Genomic DNA, 18,617 nt, shown 5'->3' on the forward strand with positions numbered 1-18,617 from the left:
AGAAACAATAATATCGTTCCTGTTTCTAAAGCAGTGGAAAATTCTAAATGCAGTAAATCACAAATAAAAAATATTAAGGTAAAAATTTATTAATTTTTTTTGTTTACTTTCCTCCAAACTTAAATTTAGCTGAAATTCGTGCTAATTTGTAATCTAAATGGAGAGAGATCGTTTTCTATTTTAAAATGCACTAAGAACTATATGTGGAATGGAATGAATAAATCGCACTTAAATAAACAGTCGCTCTTATTTCTTGAAAATGACGTAATAAACGGATTAAATTAGAAAAGGGGTATTTTTGTATTTTGATGTCTTTCAACATCTGTTTCTGCGTTTGCGAATTTTCTTTTTTTTTTTTTAATTTTTAATTTTAGTAGCGTTATTTTCTATTTATTATATGTTTCTGCATTTTTTTAATTTGCCATTTCATTTCTTTATTGCCTTTTCTGAAATACCATTTTAATGCTACTTAATGTGCACTTTTGTGCTCTTTCTAAAATTCCATTTAATTTTTTTTTTTTTTTTGTTATTACCTAGCATTATGACTTCTATAATTATTGTTTTAAAATGTCTATTTAATTTTACTTTTCTTTTTATCAGAAAATATGTTTTTCAACAAATAATTGTCTTACGAGTAACTTTCTTTTTTAAAATTTCACGTACTGAAATCATGTGAAATTGTAAAATATTTTTAGAAAAAAAATTCATAGAAAGAGGGAACAGAAATTATAAGCATTTTTCCGATGAGTCTTTTCTTGGAAATGTAATGTAATCTGAAAATTTTGTTAAATATTGATATTTGTATAAGTAGAATTGCAAAAACTTTAATCGAATTAAAAAAAATATGCTTTTATACAAGCGTATGAAATAAAAAATAAGTTCAGTGGTGTTGAGCCATTTAAAAAAATGTCATAATATATATATTTTGTTGGTAATAAAGAATATGCATTACATAAATGAGGGAAAATAAGCCTTATAGATACGGTAAATAATACTGTAGGAATCACCTACAAATTGAAAAACTATTATTAGGAAATAAGTATAAAAGTAAAATTAAAAAAGAAATTGTTTACTCATAGTTCACATTATTTTCACGTCATCAATAGAGTTTTTTTAAAAAACGCCTTTTACTTTTTAGAACATCATTCCATAGTTAATCCTGAACTTTCAAGGGAGTGGAAGATCCCTCCTACCCATCACTTGTATGTGGGCAAAGAGCCAGGCTCTTCGTTTGCTTTCAATTTTGACTAACGACAATATCCAGATTGGCAAGCGGTCACACTAAAAGTCTCTCATTTCTAGAGGGCTGAAAGACCTTTGTAGTCTGCTCTAAATGCCAAGCTCAGCAAGCCTCTACCGAGCACATCCTGGACTGTTTGGGACTTTCCAGAGAGGACATATTCACTCCTCCTCTTCTGGTCCTCGACTATCCCTTGGTCAACGGTCTAATGGACCTTGTCAGACAGCTGGAGGATAAGCCACAACAACAAGAAATGCTTCAAAATAATTCTGGACTTATGCGGCCGTATTCACCAACCGTTGTTAAACATCGGCTGATGATTAAACGCTGATCAGCAGTCAAATCGGTATTCACCACACCAAATCGGTTGACGATTTCCCCCTGTTTTGCCCCATTTTTTGATTCACGGACTTCCGATAATCAAATTTGATCAACGGTTTTCCGCATGCGCAGTTCTCAAAAAGGACAACTGTTACATTAGTTTTCAAACAAACATGGAGGATTTAGATACATTGGAACTATTGCAGTTGATATCAGATAGGAGGTGAATAATTTACACTGACAGAGTTTCTGATTTGGATTTGTTAGATGAATGTGATTTTGTTTCCAATGCATTTTATCTTTGAGAAGGAGAAATTAAGCACCAATATTTTACGAAACAGTGCTGTAACTACTGAAGAGAAATTGTGTATTGCCTTACGTTTTTTTGCATCAGGAAGTCATCAACAAATAATTGGTGATTTCAATCAAACTATCCAGTCATCATGTTGCTGGGCTATAAATGAAGTATCTAGATGTATAGCTGAAATGAGGCCAAGATTCATTTACCTACCAAATAATGAATCTGAGCGACTTGAGGTATGTTTACATTTATCCCTTTTACATCGTTCATATGGGAATCCCTTTTTATTGTTATTATATCCGAGTTAATTTTTGATTATTATTTTCTGGAATTAAAATTAGAATCTGTCATTTGTAAAATTCCGTGAACATTCAAATTTTTGAAGCAAAGGAATTATAATTAAAAGAATTTTCTAAACTTATTAATACCTTTTAGAAAACTCATCAAGTTTAGTACGATTATACTGTTTTTTGTCAATACTGTTTTACAGTTTTTTGTTCCTTAAAATACTTCCATTAAAAACATTTTATTGCATATTTTCTATCTGGTTAATCTAATGACTTGCTAATAAAATAAGTTATTTCATATCTATACATATTCATATCATTTGTGTAGTCTTATAGTTTTTTTAATTATGTTATTATGGCGATATAAGTTATTAAAAATTGATAATGTATGTATGTAATATTTTTTCAAATCATTTTTAATTAACTTTTAATATTACTTTTATAACTAGAATTCATCTGTAACAGTTTTTGCATTTGTTATGCTATAAGAAAATTTTCCCATTCTTTACATAGACAGTGTGCATGTTAATCAATTTTAACCTTGCTCCTTTTATTTTTCAATTTTGTAAATCTGTAAAAATATAATAAAGAATTCAATTATTAAAGATTATTTGCAATATAAACTTAACATTTTAATTATGCTTTATTCCATATTGAAAAATCTTATTCTTCTACCCCTACCATTATACCACTGTATATCAAAGATTACGGCAGATTTTTGTATGAATAAAGCAAGAAGGGTTTTTGAGAAACAACCACCTAAATAATAAATATGTTTTCGTTGAACAAATAATATTTTAAGATTAGGAAAAAAAATATTCTTTCTGTAGAATATTTTCCAAAGTTATCTGAAATCACTTACAAATATTTTAGAATGCACATTTCTAGTGATTGAGAATAGAATATCTTATGTCTTTTTTTTATATATATAAAAAAGTTTTAAAAAGTACTTTATAAATGAATTCTAAATTTAGTTACAAAAAATGGAATTTTTGTCTTATATCAAATATTATAATATTTAAAATATTTAATATTATAATCAAATAAATTATAATATTTGTGTTTATACTATCAATTTTTAAGTATGTCATGTAAGTATTATTGTTAAATTAGCAATTTTTTTCATTAGTTATTTATAATATAATTAATTCTTATTTCACATTTCTCAGATTAAAGACTTGCAAAGATATGGAAGAAATAAGGAACAGCCTTTTCCTCCTGAAAAAAAAAAAAAAAAAAGAAAGAAAGAAAGAAAGAAAAGCAACAAACAAACAAATCTTTTTCGTCTGTCTGGTGATGATTATACAGGATTGCTTTTTGTATTTTTGAAACTTTCCTGTATGACTCATTTCCATGATTGTACACTGTTTTCACATGGGTATATAAGTTTTTTTTTTTTTTTTTTTTTTAGTAAATTGATTTTTTATGTTATTATTTATTTTATTTGTTACTTATAAATTGTGTGATATAATAATGTGCTTAGTTACTCAATATAGCTAATCTCTTTTACAATATCAGTTTACTTCAGCTTTAATCTTCAACAATGTGTATAAAATTAACATTTTTTAAAGAAATCAAATTTTGACCTTTGTTATCTGCTGAAAATGATTACCAATTTTTATTAATGTTTTCCTTCTCATTACATAACAAATTTTAACATTATTTCTAATGTATTCTCTATCTGATTATTTTTTGAATTTATCTGTATAGAAATGACTAAATAATTCCCTATTCCCATCTTTGAAAATCAAATGTATTTTTAATTTGATGTTGTTCTTTTTATGATTTATAGAAAATGACATGCATGTATGACTCATATCAGTGTAGTTATTTTTTAGTGGTTTTATGTGCTCATTATCTTATTACAATATGTATATGTATTAGAGAAATAAAAAGACACATATAGAAGAATTTTGTATTAAGAATCAGCATTAATGTTGCACCTCTATTGACACTTTCTTGTAATTCTTGTAGAAGAATTTTGAATTAATAATCAGCATGAATGTTATATTTTAAAGTACCTTTAATGGAACTTTGTTTTAATGCTTGTAGAAGCTGTAACTTCTCTGTCAGAATTTTCTTTTGTAATTCATATATGTTACTTTTCGAGTCAAATTTGAATAAAATAGATTTTTGTATACAGAAGTCCTTTTTTAATTTTGCATATTTTAAGACATTCTGAGAAGTGTGTGAAAAACAAAGAAAATAGATTAATTGTGATTTGAAAAACAAGTATAGATAATAACTTATCCGAGTTAATTCAAATTTCTACAAATTATGATGTAAATATAAAATTTTAAAAAAGAGGTTTTTATTTTAAAAATTCAACTTAATTTAACTGACAGTTTAATGTAACCTATTAGAATAATATTTAAGATGATTTCAAGAAAAAAAATTTTGTGAAAAATTCTTTTACTTTTTTGAAACATTTCAATTTGGATCATCTTTCATCAAATTTAAATATAGAAAGAGATTCCTTGTTTAAATACACAAGATCCTGAGTTGAAAAATTTGACAATGAAACAAAGGAAATTATGCTGACTTAACAGTATTTAGTTAGATGTTGTGCTCATAGGTTTATGATTTCAGGAAGTAATGATTGTCATGAAGATATGAATAATTAAAAACATCGTTGGAAATTAATATAATAAAGTGACAGATATTATTCAAGTATGAGTAGAAACTAAATGTTAAAATATCAAAAAATTAATAACTTTTTGGGTACAAAATCCTGGGAATAAAAAAATAAAAAAAAAGGCAAAAACTTGTTGAAACAAATGGAATTTCACATTTACTTGAAAGAATTAAAATATCATTACTAGTTTCTGACAGGCTAATCAAGTTAAACTGTGTTGCTTTTTGATTAAGTTTGAATCATCAAGCAGAAAGTGTTAAAAAATGTATTGTTAATTGTAGATGTTTTGCCACTCAATTTATTTGAACAAAAGTGAATGCTTATGATGTGCAAATTAATCATTTATTTCATTCAGGGATATCAATTCTAAAATAAGTATGGTTTTCATCAATATTTACATTATTTTTATACTGATTTGTAATGTCAAGTACATGTTGTCAAGCTAACAATTAGCCCATTCAAATTTAAAGAGTTGCTAAATTCATTGTTTACAAAAAGTTTTAGATATGAGGTATAAATGAGCTTCTTCACTTCCACAATAACTATATACTATTCAAATTTATTGCATGAATATTTATTTTGGTGAAATAGCTGTTGGTCTTCAATATTCATATACAATTTTCACTGACTTTTGTTTATAATTTGAATCTTCTGATTTGCAGCATATATTCTGAATGTATATATTCTTCTTATATGTATATATTCTGACATTTATAACTATAAATTTATATCTTTTTAACAAAATATTTGTAAAAATTTAATATTCTGATAGTTAATAAAAGAAAATTTTTCCATATTTGCTTTTCGATAGAAATAAAAGCATACCACAGAATAAGTATTTTTTACTTTTATTCAGTTTTGAGGGAAAAAAATTATCTCAAAAACTACTGAATATGTAGACAGCTAATACATATTTAAATATTGACACCAAAAACAATCTTAGTATTTTTTTAAAATATAATATATTGTGGAAGTTTAAAACCTATTTGTTTAAAAATAAATGCTGAAAGTCTAATAACAATCTTAAAGAGAAGTTTGTAATATATGCTATAAACTTCATGCAAACAATTATATGGGATTGCCAGAGATATCATTGCAATTTAAATAACCTTTGGAAATTGAAATATTTTGTGTAAATGAAAATTATTTACTAATATGAAAGTCATAATACTTGTAAGCAAGATTTTATACACTACATTTTCTCCTCTTTTATTATATTAAAAATACAGGATACTACAATTTTTGTTAAATTCATTGTTTAGAAGAAACTTCAATGAACTCCTCACTTGCGAAATCAGTTTGCAGCAGTTTGTTATTTCTATTGTTTATGTATATACTCTATAATTATATAAAAAATGTTTAAATATTTCCATAAGTAAATGAACTAATTTAAGGTTAATATGCATTTTTTTCAAAAATTTAATTCAGATAGACCTTTTGTAAAAGTTTAATTCATTGGAAAACTATTCAAAGCACAGCTAATATGCATATTCTCAATTCAAAAGAGAGCAAATGCTCAAATGTTTTATTACATAATAATAGAGTGAAAATTTAAAATATACTTGGTTAATAATGTATAGTCAGAGAAACAATCCTACGAAAAGCTATAATATCATGTAAGCAAATCGGTGAGATTATCACTAGGCAATATCACCTTCGTTTGATCCTTGTACACATCTGGGAAAGAAACAAAATAACAACAAAAACACGAAACAGCGCCACCCATCAGCTGATAATCATGTGATATATATAAACCAATGAAGATCCATTTCCGGTTGAAAAAGGCAGAAAAAGCTGATTGTCGTAACCTTGATGCTTAGTCGTGAAATTACCGTTCGTGAATACCAATGATCATTGGTTGATGATTAATCGTTGATCATGGGTTGAACGATCCGATGTTTAGCAACCGGTTTGGTGAATACGGCCGATGGTCTCATATTGTCAAAAGCCGCAATTAAACCCAGTATAATTTATTTTCAGCTACACTTGAGTCATCTTGAGAATAAGCACATATCAATTGGAGCACAAGTCAACTGAGGTTTATACTTTTTTCTGGTAAGTCCAGATTTTGTTCCAAATTAAAAGGTGTAGATTTCGCGGGAGTAAGGTAACTGTATTTATCCTACCTACATTCATGAAGAAGACATATTTGATTAGGAAAGTACTCTCTAGTATAAGTGTTTGAAAAAGTGTCTCTTATAATGGAAGAACTGGTATGCATAATGTCCACAGAGGCACAGTTAATGCTTAGCCACTTTGTATCTTTTCATGTACGAAATATAAGGATTGTGTTGAAATCGAAACTAAAGTAAAAAAAGTCGAATTCCATATTTTGATCTATCTCCATGTTTTAGACCTGCTTTAGTTCGAAAAACACATTATCAACATTGTGCCTGTCTGCGACAAAGATAACTCAGAAATGCTTTTAGCTAAACTGATGAAATTTGGTACACCTTTACAGCAAATTTCTAGATTTCTATAAAATTTTGAACCATATCCCTCCATAGGTGGACTTTCTATTCGGAAAATCTAATATAAGTTACCATGATAACTATAAAACGAAGAGAGCTAGATGGACAAAGTTTGGTACACAGATTTACACCTATAGTGTTGACACCTATCAAATTTTGAGTAAAATTCCATTAAGGGGTCGATTTTCTGTCGCTTTGTACTTTCGGAAATGTGTAAACGTAATAATTCAAAAAAAGCAATAACTTAAATATACCAAATTTAGTCTGTGGTTTTGTTGCTATATAAGTGTAGTTCTTCATCAAATTTTGATTTCAATCGGTTAAGGAAAACGCATTTAAAACCAAAATTTGATTTTCTGATACCTTCAACCTCTCATAAATGATTAAATGCAAAAAAAAAAAAAAAAAAATTCTCATTAAAGGTTTAAAAGATAGATTCAGTAAAAATGCTAAATTCTTACTATTAATCACCTTCACGGCATTGGTGATTATTGAATGCTTTGCATTGCGTTCTATCGCGATCCCCACTCCCATTGTCCCATGGTTCACGGTTCTATGGGATAACACCTTTATTAGAGAGTATGCAAGAAAGATTTGAGAAGACCATTCCAGCTGGTTTTGATCCACCTGTTCAACGAAACGAAGTGTAACTTCTTCATCCGACAGAATGATAATGCTTGACCACACAGACCTCGGTTTTCTTTCATAACAAGACAATCTTTCATATGAGTTGAGTGCCACATACACTAAAACTGAATCGGGGCAAGCATGTTTGGATGGTGCAGAGAGTCGTTTTGCTATTTTGAATTACCGTGACAGAGCAATGCTCTAGGCTGCAAGTTGAGTAAATAAGCACCATCCTTTTAAACATGGAACATTGTTGTCATACCTGCATTTATGTCATTATATGCCGAACAGAGGCGGATCACACACTGAACCCAAATATTATGTTTGATATTTTTTTTTTATGTTTTAATGTTGTACATTTTTAAAACAGAAAGTGATCCTATTGTCTTCTTATTGGGTCTAATTTGTGATGCACTTTTCATGAATATTTTTGATTAATTTTATCAAATTATAACTAATAAAAATTCAATAATTACAGCTTTCCAGATCTTAACAGCATTTTTTAAAACTACTACTTTTAGAAAAAATAAAAGTTATGCCTTTAATATTGGGCAATGGCTAGAATGCCAGTTAAAAGTAATAAAAACTTTAACTTAACGAGTTTTTACTTTCCCGCATCTCTACCAATAATAAAGTTGAATGTGTGTGAATGTCTGTGTGTGTAATGCCGCTCTACCGGAGAGACTGTTTGACCTATAGTTTCCAAACTTTGCACAGATATATCTTGGAGAATAAAAATGTGTACGTCAGGTGTTATTTTTCCTCGGTAATTTCCAAAAATATTATTGCATAAAACTGAATTTCACATTTTAAAAAAATTTTAAAAATTGCCTTTTTTTAAGGCCTTATCACACGGGCAAATACCGTCTACACTTTCGTGGGCAATTTTCCGTTTTTACCCGCAGGCAACCGGTCAAGCAAGTTTTTCGTCATCGTGAGCTTTTTCAAACCTGCTTGAAAATGTAGACGACAGCGAAGGAAAGATTGTTTGCAAACGAAATTCAACCAATCGTGCATGGCTTTGGTACTGACGTAGTTGCCAAGAATGGCGCGATTGGCGCCAATATGAAACTAATTTGTAAACACATTTCCAAAATGTTCTATGGCTGTGTGATAAAAAATCGGTTTTGATCGACTTTATTCATCAAAAACCGGCTATTTGGAATCCACTGAATATTCATTATTAAAGACAAATGCTACACGAAGAAATTCGTACAATAATGGGGTCAATTCATGTGACGTAAAAGTCACATGTCATGAGCTATTCGCGCATGGCATTTAAGTTTCATCCGCACCGCTTTCGTCGATTAGTCTGCCATTAACGTTCTCCGCCGAGTATGAAGCGGATTTTTTTGTTTACATTTGAAGTTATAATTTTTGAGTCATTTTCTTTCCTCTTATTATGTGTTAACAGAGGAAATACTGGTGTGCTGATGGATGCATGCTTTAATGTGAAACACAAGAGTGACTGTCATGATAAAATGTTTTCTTATTTTCCTTTCAACAATCCTGCTTGGGTTGATAGCTTTGGTATAGATTTTTTCAAGCCTTCGAAGTCGGTGATATGCTCCGATCATTTTGAAGAATTCATTCAGTGTGTGTCCATTTATTAAATATAGCTGTTCCAGTAATTTGGTAGAAAAACTCTTCGAGGAAAAAGAAATCGGTAAGTGATTTGCCATCAAAAACAATCAAACAAAAACATGAGTGCATTTCTAATTTACTTTATTCACATTTGGTGAAATTTCTGATAATTTTGAATATGCTTAGAAGGTTTTAAAATGTTTACATGAATATTACATTGCATTTTTCTACAAAATTTTATCTAAATTTAATTAATGTAAGTAAACAAATTCCTGTTGCAAAAATAACAACTGCTATAATGCTAAACTTAGGTGGAAGTGAATAAATTTCTTAAAGATTTATTTAGTAAGTGAATTCTTTACTAACTACTAAAAATCCAATTTTCTTATTGACTGTTATAATATATATATATATAATTGATGTATTTTATTAAAAGTGCTCTTAATTTGATAAATTGAATGCTATATATAAGAAATATATATATATATATATTTAAGTTTTGAAAACACATGTCATTTAGTTAAGTATATAAATGCAAGAGAATTGATTACTAAGCAAAATTATATGAATTCTGATTTTAGTGGAATGTACTCTGCTTCTTTCCAGACTATTACTTTTTCTGAAATAATCGACAAGATCAGCAATTTGCAAAATGAGCTACAAGAACTTCAGGATTCTGTAAGAAAGAAATTCATTCCAGAAAATATTGGACTTTTTTTTAAATTTATTATTATTTATTTATTTTCTATTTCTTTAACATATCAATCTTGAATTATAAAATTCTGTAAAAGCATAAAAGTGTTTGTTTCAACTACTCTTTATATCCTATTTTAATTTTCTCTTTCTCTCTCTCTCTATATATATATTTATCATGACCTTATTCTTGCTTATTAAATTTACTGTATTATATGTTTTTGTTTTATTTTATGATATTCATTCAACTTAATTTTTATCAATGTAACTTTAGCAAAAAAATTCATAAATGTTCTGCTTTAAAAGTATATTGTTCAACATTATGTTTTTATTGGTAATAAAAAAAATGTTGTTCAGTATCTAGGATGTTTCTGTTGAATAAAACTGATTTCATCATTTACATTGACATTCTTGTAATACTGTGTTTATATTATTTCTAAGTGTCTAGAAAAATAGATGTTGATAAATAGTAAATGGTTTTTTTGAATTAGTGAGTGCATTAAAACATCCATTTGATACTATTTTTCCAAATAATTATCATATATATTTTATCTATATTTTTTTTGTAATGTGTAAATAAAAATTATGAAAATTTGATTTAGTTTGTTTTCCGTTAATGATTTCTAGAAATTAAAATGAAATAACTGATTCATAAGTTGCATAGATTTAAAAAAGGTATCTATGCCTTTTATATTTCATAATTTGAAATTGTAAACCTAATTTGTTCAATATATACTAATTTGAGTTTCATGTTCTTTCCTCTGAGCAAACATAAAACATCAAAGTCTCAATATTAATAAAAATAATTACATAAGAAAAAAATGTAATAATTTTATTAGTAAGCTTTAAAATATTAACTTATCTAAGAGTAATAATTATTTTTTAAAAGAACTATATTCATAAGATTCAACATTCAATAATATTTAAATAATATATAAAAAAGAACATATGTAATTTTTCAAAAACACTGCCATAGTTGTTTGTTAAAATGTATCCTTTGGATAAAAAAGGAAGGGATATGGGAAAGGAAAGAATAAAGTGGCACCAAACGAATTAAAAAGCGATGGTAATTAATTATGCAAAAACAATAATTCCATTGAAAATACTAATTAAAATTTTAATATAAAAAATAAAATTATATAACTACGAAAATTTGAATTAAATAATTCAAAATAATATCTTTTTTAAAAAAATCAGAAGTTTTTAATAATTGATCGGCTAGCGTAATATTTACAAAACGATGGTTTCATCAACGTTATCGACAGACATCACGACATGCGCAGAACGATTGAAAATTGAACAGAAGCGGTTTGTTTGGTACATGACACGTGACCGTGAATTGACCCCATTAAGATGAAGAGATATTGAAACCCGTAGATAGTCATTAAAAGTAAGAAAATTTATTTTCAGAATTAAAAAAATTATTAATGTTTATGTGAACTGTCTTCTTTTTGTGAACTGTATTTGATCAGATTAAATCTTTAATTTTTTTTTAAATAATGGTATAATTTTTGAATTTCTAAAATATGTAATTAACATCTTCCATACAGTTGAAAAATTATTTAACTCTTTGCTGTTGTGAAAGTTAATAAGGATCAATTAATTTTCTTACCTCTGAAATATTGTTCAGCACATTATATAGTACATTTAAGGGAACTGAAGAATATGAATAATTCTGTTATTGTTTAATGCTTTGATTAATAAATAATAGTGAAGTTTTTATTTTTAAAATTAATTGCACATCCAACTCACAAAATCGCTTTTTTTAGCATATTTCTGTGTTCAATTTGATTTTCACAATTTAATCTATGAAATACCAATACAGATACATTATGCAATTATTAGATTTTTTTTTGTACGTAAACCTGTCATTATTACTGAAAAATTAACAAAATTGATGCAACAGCAATATATCCCAGGATATAATGTATGAACAGGAATCCCACTAACGAAATGTGTAAACTACAGATATTCACCAAACAGAAAAAGCGAATAAAGAGGGATAAATTAGCCATAAAGTACACCTGTGTTTTAGGTTTACTATACAGCAAATCCCCACATGACGTCATTACACACATTTTTCCGTGAGCGTTTGCCCACGAAAGTGCAGACGGTATTTGGCCGTGTGATAAGGCCTTAAGGATAACAATTTATAAATTTTTTTTCTGAATTTTGACAATTTTTAAAAATATTTGTTTGTCTAATTTCCAGTTAATTTAAGTTCTTATGCTGAAATTTAAGCCATTTTTATTGTTTCATCCAGTATATTTACTCGAATTTTTTTCATAGTTGAAAGCTAAAGGGGAATGATTACTTTTAATATCTGCCTAGTTTACGAGATGAATAAAAATGTGAAGTTGCCACACTGCGAGATTTAAAATATAGATGAACCGCACATTCACGATTTAATAAAGTTATGATATCATGGGAATGGTTTCCAAAAGAAAGTTCATGTACACAGTGAACAGATGTAAGATCGTTAAAATAACACGGCTTTAAAGTTAGACAATCTGCCGAAATCATGAAGCTGATTTGATTGAAGTTACATATAATCAATATTCCCGGAGAATCATTGATGATTAGAAGTGACTAGTATGGAATAAAGTCAAAGTTTCGAAAGAAAAAAAAAACTTTATTTTTGAAGGTTGTGATGAATCAGTACGTTTTAGATTTCGAGCCGCAAAAATCACTTTTTGAATTATACTTGTTTGCAAATAGAATAATTGAACCAGCTAAAGTGGTCTCCTCAAAACTTTATTGTATACTCTCTAACGAAGGTGTTATTCCAGAAAACACCTTCCATGCAATAACTACGAAATAGTACACTTTAACCTGAATTTAGCATCTTGACTGATCTATCATGTCATCCTTGGCGGGTGTTTTGGCGATTAATCTCTGTCATATGATTAATAGTATCCGCAAATCGAATTTCTGTTTTAGACCCATTTTTCCGGCCGATTAAAACAAAACTTTGACACAAAACTATACATGTAGTCACAAACCAAATTTCGTACCAAATTTAGTATATTTAAGCCATTGCGTTTTTGAGCTACGGAATTAACACATTTCTGAAAGTAGAGACCAATAGACGGTCAACCCCTTCTTGAATTTGACAGGTATCTACACTAAAAATGTTAAATCTGTGCACTGAATTGTATCCGCTTTATAGTTATCGTATGATATTCGAAGAGCAGGATAGACAGATTTCTTCTGAAAGGATTTAGCCCTAAATTTAAAGAAATCTTGAATTTTGTTGTAAAGATCATATACCAAATTTCACACGTCTAGCTCATCGCTTTTTTGAGTTTACTTTGGCACAGATAGACAAATAAGCTGACATTTTTTTAACAATGTGTTTTTCAAACTCAGAGCAGTGTTCAAAATCTCACATTCAAATCTTTTTTTTTGTGTGTGTGATTATGATTACAATACCATCTCTATAGTATGTATAATTCTCTAAGTAAAAAAGCAACGAGTAATACGAATGAAACTGGTATGCATATATAAATCAAAATTTTAGATTTCTATTGAACTTTGGGCGAAATTTGTCGGCAAATAGTAACAAAAAAGATTTATGATTTGATAGATGAAATTTTTTTAAATGGTTTTATCATCAAAACTACCGACTACCATTCCGAATTTTGATCTAAATTCCCCGTCGGGGGCTGCCTCTCTTTATTTCTGTTCACATACTTCAGAATGCAATGATTCAAAAAAGACAAAAAGTCAGATGGATGAAGCTTTGCAAGTGATTGTTCAAAAGTTCTTATATCAAAATTGAAGATCAATGACGAATTTGTGTGTGTGTGTGGGGGGGGGAGATCCCCATAAAATCTGATTGTCTACCTGCCTGCATGTTTATGAATATGAACATTCAAGATTGAAGAGAAAAAAAAATATAAAAGAAATTTAGAAAAACGGAAATTTTGCATGCAGTCTTGAAATAGTGATGAAACCAGGGTTGAGCAAACAGAGAAAAGTGTCATGCCATTTCCCTGAGCTTTGCGTCATTATTTGAGAGTATAAAACTGAGGAATCATTTAATTTCATTTATGAGAAAAGCCTGTTTTTAATTTATTTCTTATTTATCAGATTCTAAAAAATTAATTCAATTGCAATTTCCATATTATACTAAAGCATATATGCAATTCCTGTATTATTATATAATGTAGAAATATATATTACAGAATATAAATTTTTTTAGATTAAAAATAATCTCTACAAAGTACAAAAAAATCCAGTAATAATTGTAAATTAAATACATTAGGCTATTCAAAATTTATTAAAAAGGGTTAAATTCAAGTTATTCAGAAATCTTCATTACATAATGTAGAACTTTAAGTTACAGCTTCCTCACAGAGATTTGCTTGAGTTGCCATTATGGCTAAAAAAGTAAATTTGTAAGTAATACAAATTCTATTAAAATTTTTAAAAAAAATTAGAATAATAATCTGTGTTGGCATTGAATTAATAAAATCATTATTAGATAAATTAACATTTAAATAGCTATTTATTTTTAGACTGTATAATAAATATTCATTTAATTGGTTATATTATATTTAATTTGACAGCCTGCAAAAAAAATAAAAACTTTTAACGGTACATTTGCTTGAAGTTAATTAAATGTTTTTACTAAGTAAGAAAGATATAAATTAAAAATTAGTGTTCATTTTTCAAGAATTTTATTACATATATACATAATAATTATTTCTAGTAAATAAGTAATAAAAGCGCATATATATTTTTTCAAGAATTCAAAAAGTTTCATCAATTAAATAAAAATTTGTTGGAACACAGTATTAAATTGATCAGTTATTAAAGAGGAGCCTTATAATGTGCACTTCCAAGGATTTTAAAGTGCCTGAATAGAATTAAAATTCAATGTCTTACCATATTGAAAAGGTTAAATTATTTCTAAAACAACATAACTAAATGAAAAATTTATTTACAGGAGGATTTGTAAGGCTTTATTGAACAAAAAACAATTTTAATGAGACTGTTTTTTGTTCAATTATGTTTGTTGGGGAAGGTTAGTGGTAATTTATGCAGATGAGGTGGGAAATGCATTTGAAAAAATTTGGATAATCAGCATAGCTGGATCGCCAGCTAATTTCTATTGATAACGAAAAAAAATGTATGTGTTAGTACTCTTTAAGGTTAGCCATTAAACCCAGAATCTATGCCAAATTCGGCACAGATAAACTTCAGAAGGGCAGAATGTGCACATCAGACAGATTTATTTCAAATTTTAAATAAACAAAATAAGAAATTTTTTTGCATTAACTGCTAAAAATTTTAATAGTATGAAAATACAATTTATAGCATCTTAAAAATAAAAAAAAGCATTAAATAATAATTTAGTAACCATAAACATTTTTGACAATATTTATTAAAATCAACTTAAATTTTTTTAAAATTTGATTTACAGTAATATATTTTATTGTTGTAAGGAAACTCAAATAATTTTTCATTATCACTTGAAATATTTCATCCTGAATTTTTCTTCTATTGTTGGTGATGAAAGAAGAAAGATATATATGGCTTACTTTTCTATTCTTCATAATTTTTTTTAAATAATTTAATTTATAAATGTATTTTAATAAAATTTTTGTTGTTCTTATAATTAAGATTTTAACTCATAAGTAAGAAATGATTAAATTTTTTTAAAATACACCCATTTTTATTTTTTTTTCAGTGATTCCATTGAATGTATAAAAATATAACACCATTCTTATAGATTAAAAATTGCTATCTTATTGTATTACATTGAATTTTTCATTTAAATAAAATTTTTAATAATCATCTGAAATACTATAAATTACAAAACACATTTTATTATACACTGCAATGCTAAATAATTTTAATTCTTTTCTTATATTTCAAATGAATATGCTTTAATTCAACAAAAATGATTTTATATCAGCTAAAATTTAGTTACTTTAATTTCAAATTAAAATTTAAGGCAATATAATAAAAAAAATTAGAGATATACATAGTTCTATGAATAGAGTGGTATAAGGCTTCTAAAATAATGTGTTACAAAATTATCAAAATTTAAAAAAAACTTCATTAAAGAAACCAGACTTCCTTCATTAAAAACAAGTTATAAAAATTTTTGTTGAAATTTTTAACAATCATTAAGTGCAATAAGATGAGCACTGACAAGAAATATTTAATAATTTCTTTTAAATTGAGAGAGTCTTTCTAATCATTTTTGATTACAATTATTAAAATATCAAACAACAACTTTAATTAATGGCTCTACAACTCTCATTGAGAAACTGATCAAAAGTTTTATTTTGTTTGCACTTTAGTATATAAACATAACAATAGATAAATAGGCAAAATGTAAAATTCTGTTTTACTACTTTGCTGCAACTAATTCTACTTTATAAGGATTGAAGATTTTTATGTTTCAATGTTATACCAAACAAGTATTTATGTGCAAAACTTAATGCAATTTGAATACAATTTTCAAAATAAAGCAATGTAAAGCAAATCCTTATTATCCTTGTATATTATATAGTATATAATCATGAAAAATACCATGAACTAAAGTGACTTAGGTTTCAAAAATAATATATATAAAAAGGTGTTAAAACATTGATATAATTATAAAAATTTAGTTTATTTCGGAAACCTTAAAATATCATTCTCAATGAAAATTATTTTATAAGAGAAAACTGAAATAATATAGCATTCTAATTTTTATAAATGAATAACTGAATTTCACACAGGAAAACACCAGCAAAAATAAAAATCTAAAAAACTATCTTCATATAAACATATTTACATTTAATTTATTTACACCAGAATTAAATCTCTCCAGAAATATAACAATAAATAATAACCATAACACCAGAAAACATAAAATCACTTAATTACACAGAAAAAAATGCATTATAAAATAACTATAATAAATTTCAATTATGAAAATTATGCAGCATTTTTGTTAAAAAAACAAAACAAGAAAAATATGATTATACAAAAGTTTTGATATTTTCCACAATTCAGAATTGAATATATATGTACATGTAAAATTTTAATATTTCTCTGAATTATCTAAAACAAAGCTAAAATACAGCTTCCAATAGATTTTTTTAATAAAAATAGTTTTAACAAATTACATAACGATTTTTTAAAACAAAAACCTGTTATTAAATACAACTTCAAATGGCACTCATATGAAGTGACAATTGTGAATATATAATTTTTTAATCTGGATGTAATTTACTTGGATCAGTAAACTTAGATGTGAGAATATAAAATACAGTCGGAAATGGAACTAATGCGAGGAGTGAACTGTGCAACACTGGATTTGTCAGCTGAGTAATGGCAATAATTCCATAAGCATGAAGCAACCAATGGCCTAAGAGAATCACCAAGTTTCGATAATCTTGAATAGATGTTAGGAATAAAGATGCCATGGATTGATCAAGTCTGAAAGCAAGGTGGGCAGCCACTGATATAAAAGTAAGAATAATCACAATATAGGGAAAAGAGTAATACAACAAACCACCACATGTAGCTTGCAGTACAACAAGAACTGGTATCAGATACATAGTAAAATAAATAGACTTTTTTCCTCTTCCACCAGATATTTTTTTGACTACAAATGGCCGAATAATAAGCATTGACAATAGTGCTAATGAATAATGAATAAAAACCATGGAGTACAATGGATACACGGCTTCCTGTGTACATCGTAGTGTTTTTTCATAATTAGGTGTTGGATTATGAAGCATTGTATACCAATCAGACAGCCTTTTAACTTTGCAGGCATGGATATTTAAAGTTCCTCTAGGTTCGGTCAAAAGTAAAGTTGAAAATGCAGATAATACATTTTCGATCAGTGCACAAATATGTAGCGACAATACATCTTTAGTGAAATTTCGTCTTTTCATTGTCTGATCGATTATGTACCATTCAAGTACTAACAATAATAAAGGCATAAAGCCCAAGTAAAACCAATCATAAAAAGTTGGCACATCTTTACACGGGATGCAAACTGAATTCGCAGCAGCACGAAATCCTCTAGGGCACGCTCCACATTCACCCCATGTTCCGTTTATTTTTATACGACCACAGTACAATCCAGGACAATGTGTAGAATGGTCCATAACCATTTTCGGTTATTAATGTTGATATAAACACTAGCTAATCAAAACGAAGGATGGCGGTTTATTTTCCGATCCAAAACACAGAATCAAAACAAATTTGAGACTCGTTAACCGGAGGACGCTTGAACCCCCCATTTGAAGTTGAAAGGGGGGGAGAAGTGGGGGGAAGCAGCACTGGAGGACGGATTTCATTCCGGTAGTGATGGAAATGGGGGAATCGATGTATGGTTGCTTACGGAAAAGCTTTTTTCGCCAACATTTGAAAATTTATTTACCCGCCAAGAATGAAGCGCATTTTTGGAATGTATAGGGTGGAGTGTGGACGAATGTCGGTTGGA

General features: G+C 27.7%; 1 protein-coding gene across 1 annotated transcript; it reads right to left on the reverse strand.

Moving 5' to 3' along the window:
* Positions 1-16,432: 16,432 nt before the first annotated feature.
* On the reverse strand, positions 16,433-18,617 carry LOC129968876 (JNK1/MAPK8-associated membrane protein-like). Its single transcript, XM_056083188.1, has one exon. The coding sequence runs from the start codon at positions 18,283-18,285 to the stop codon at positions 17,374-17,376; it is 912 nt and encodes a 303-aa protein (XP_055939163.1). The 5' UTR covers positions 18,286-18,617; the 3' UTR covers positions 16,433-17,373.

Source organism: Argiope bruennichi, chromosome 5, assembly GCF_947563725.1.
Source record: "Argiope bruennichi chromosome 5, qqArgBrue1.1, whole genome shotgun sequence".
Classification (NCBI taxonomy): Eukaryota; Metazoa; Arthropoda; class Arachnida; order Araneae; family Araneidae; genus Argiope; species Argiope bruennichi.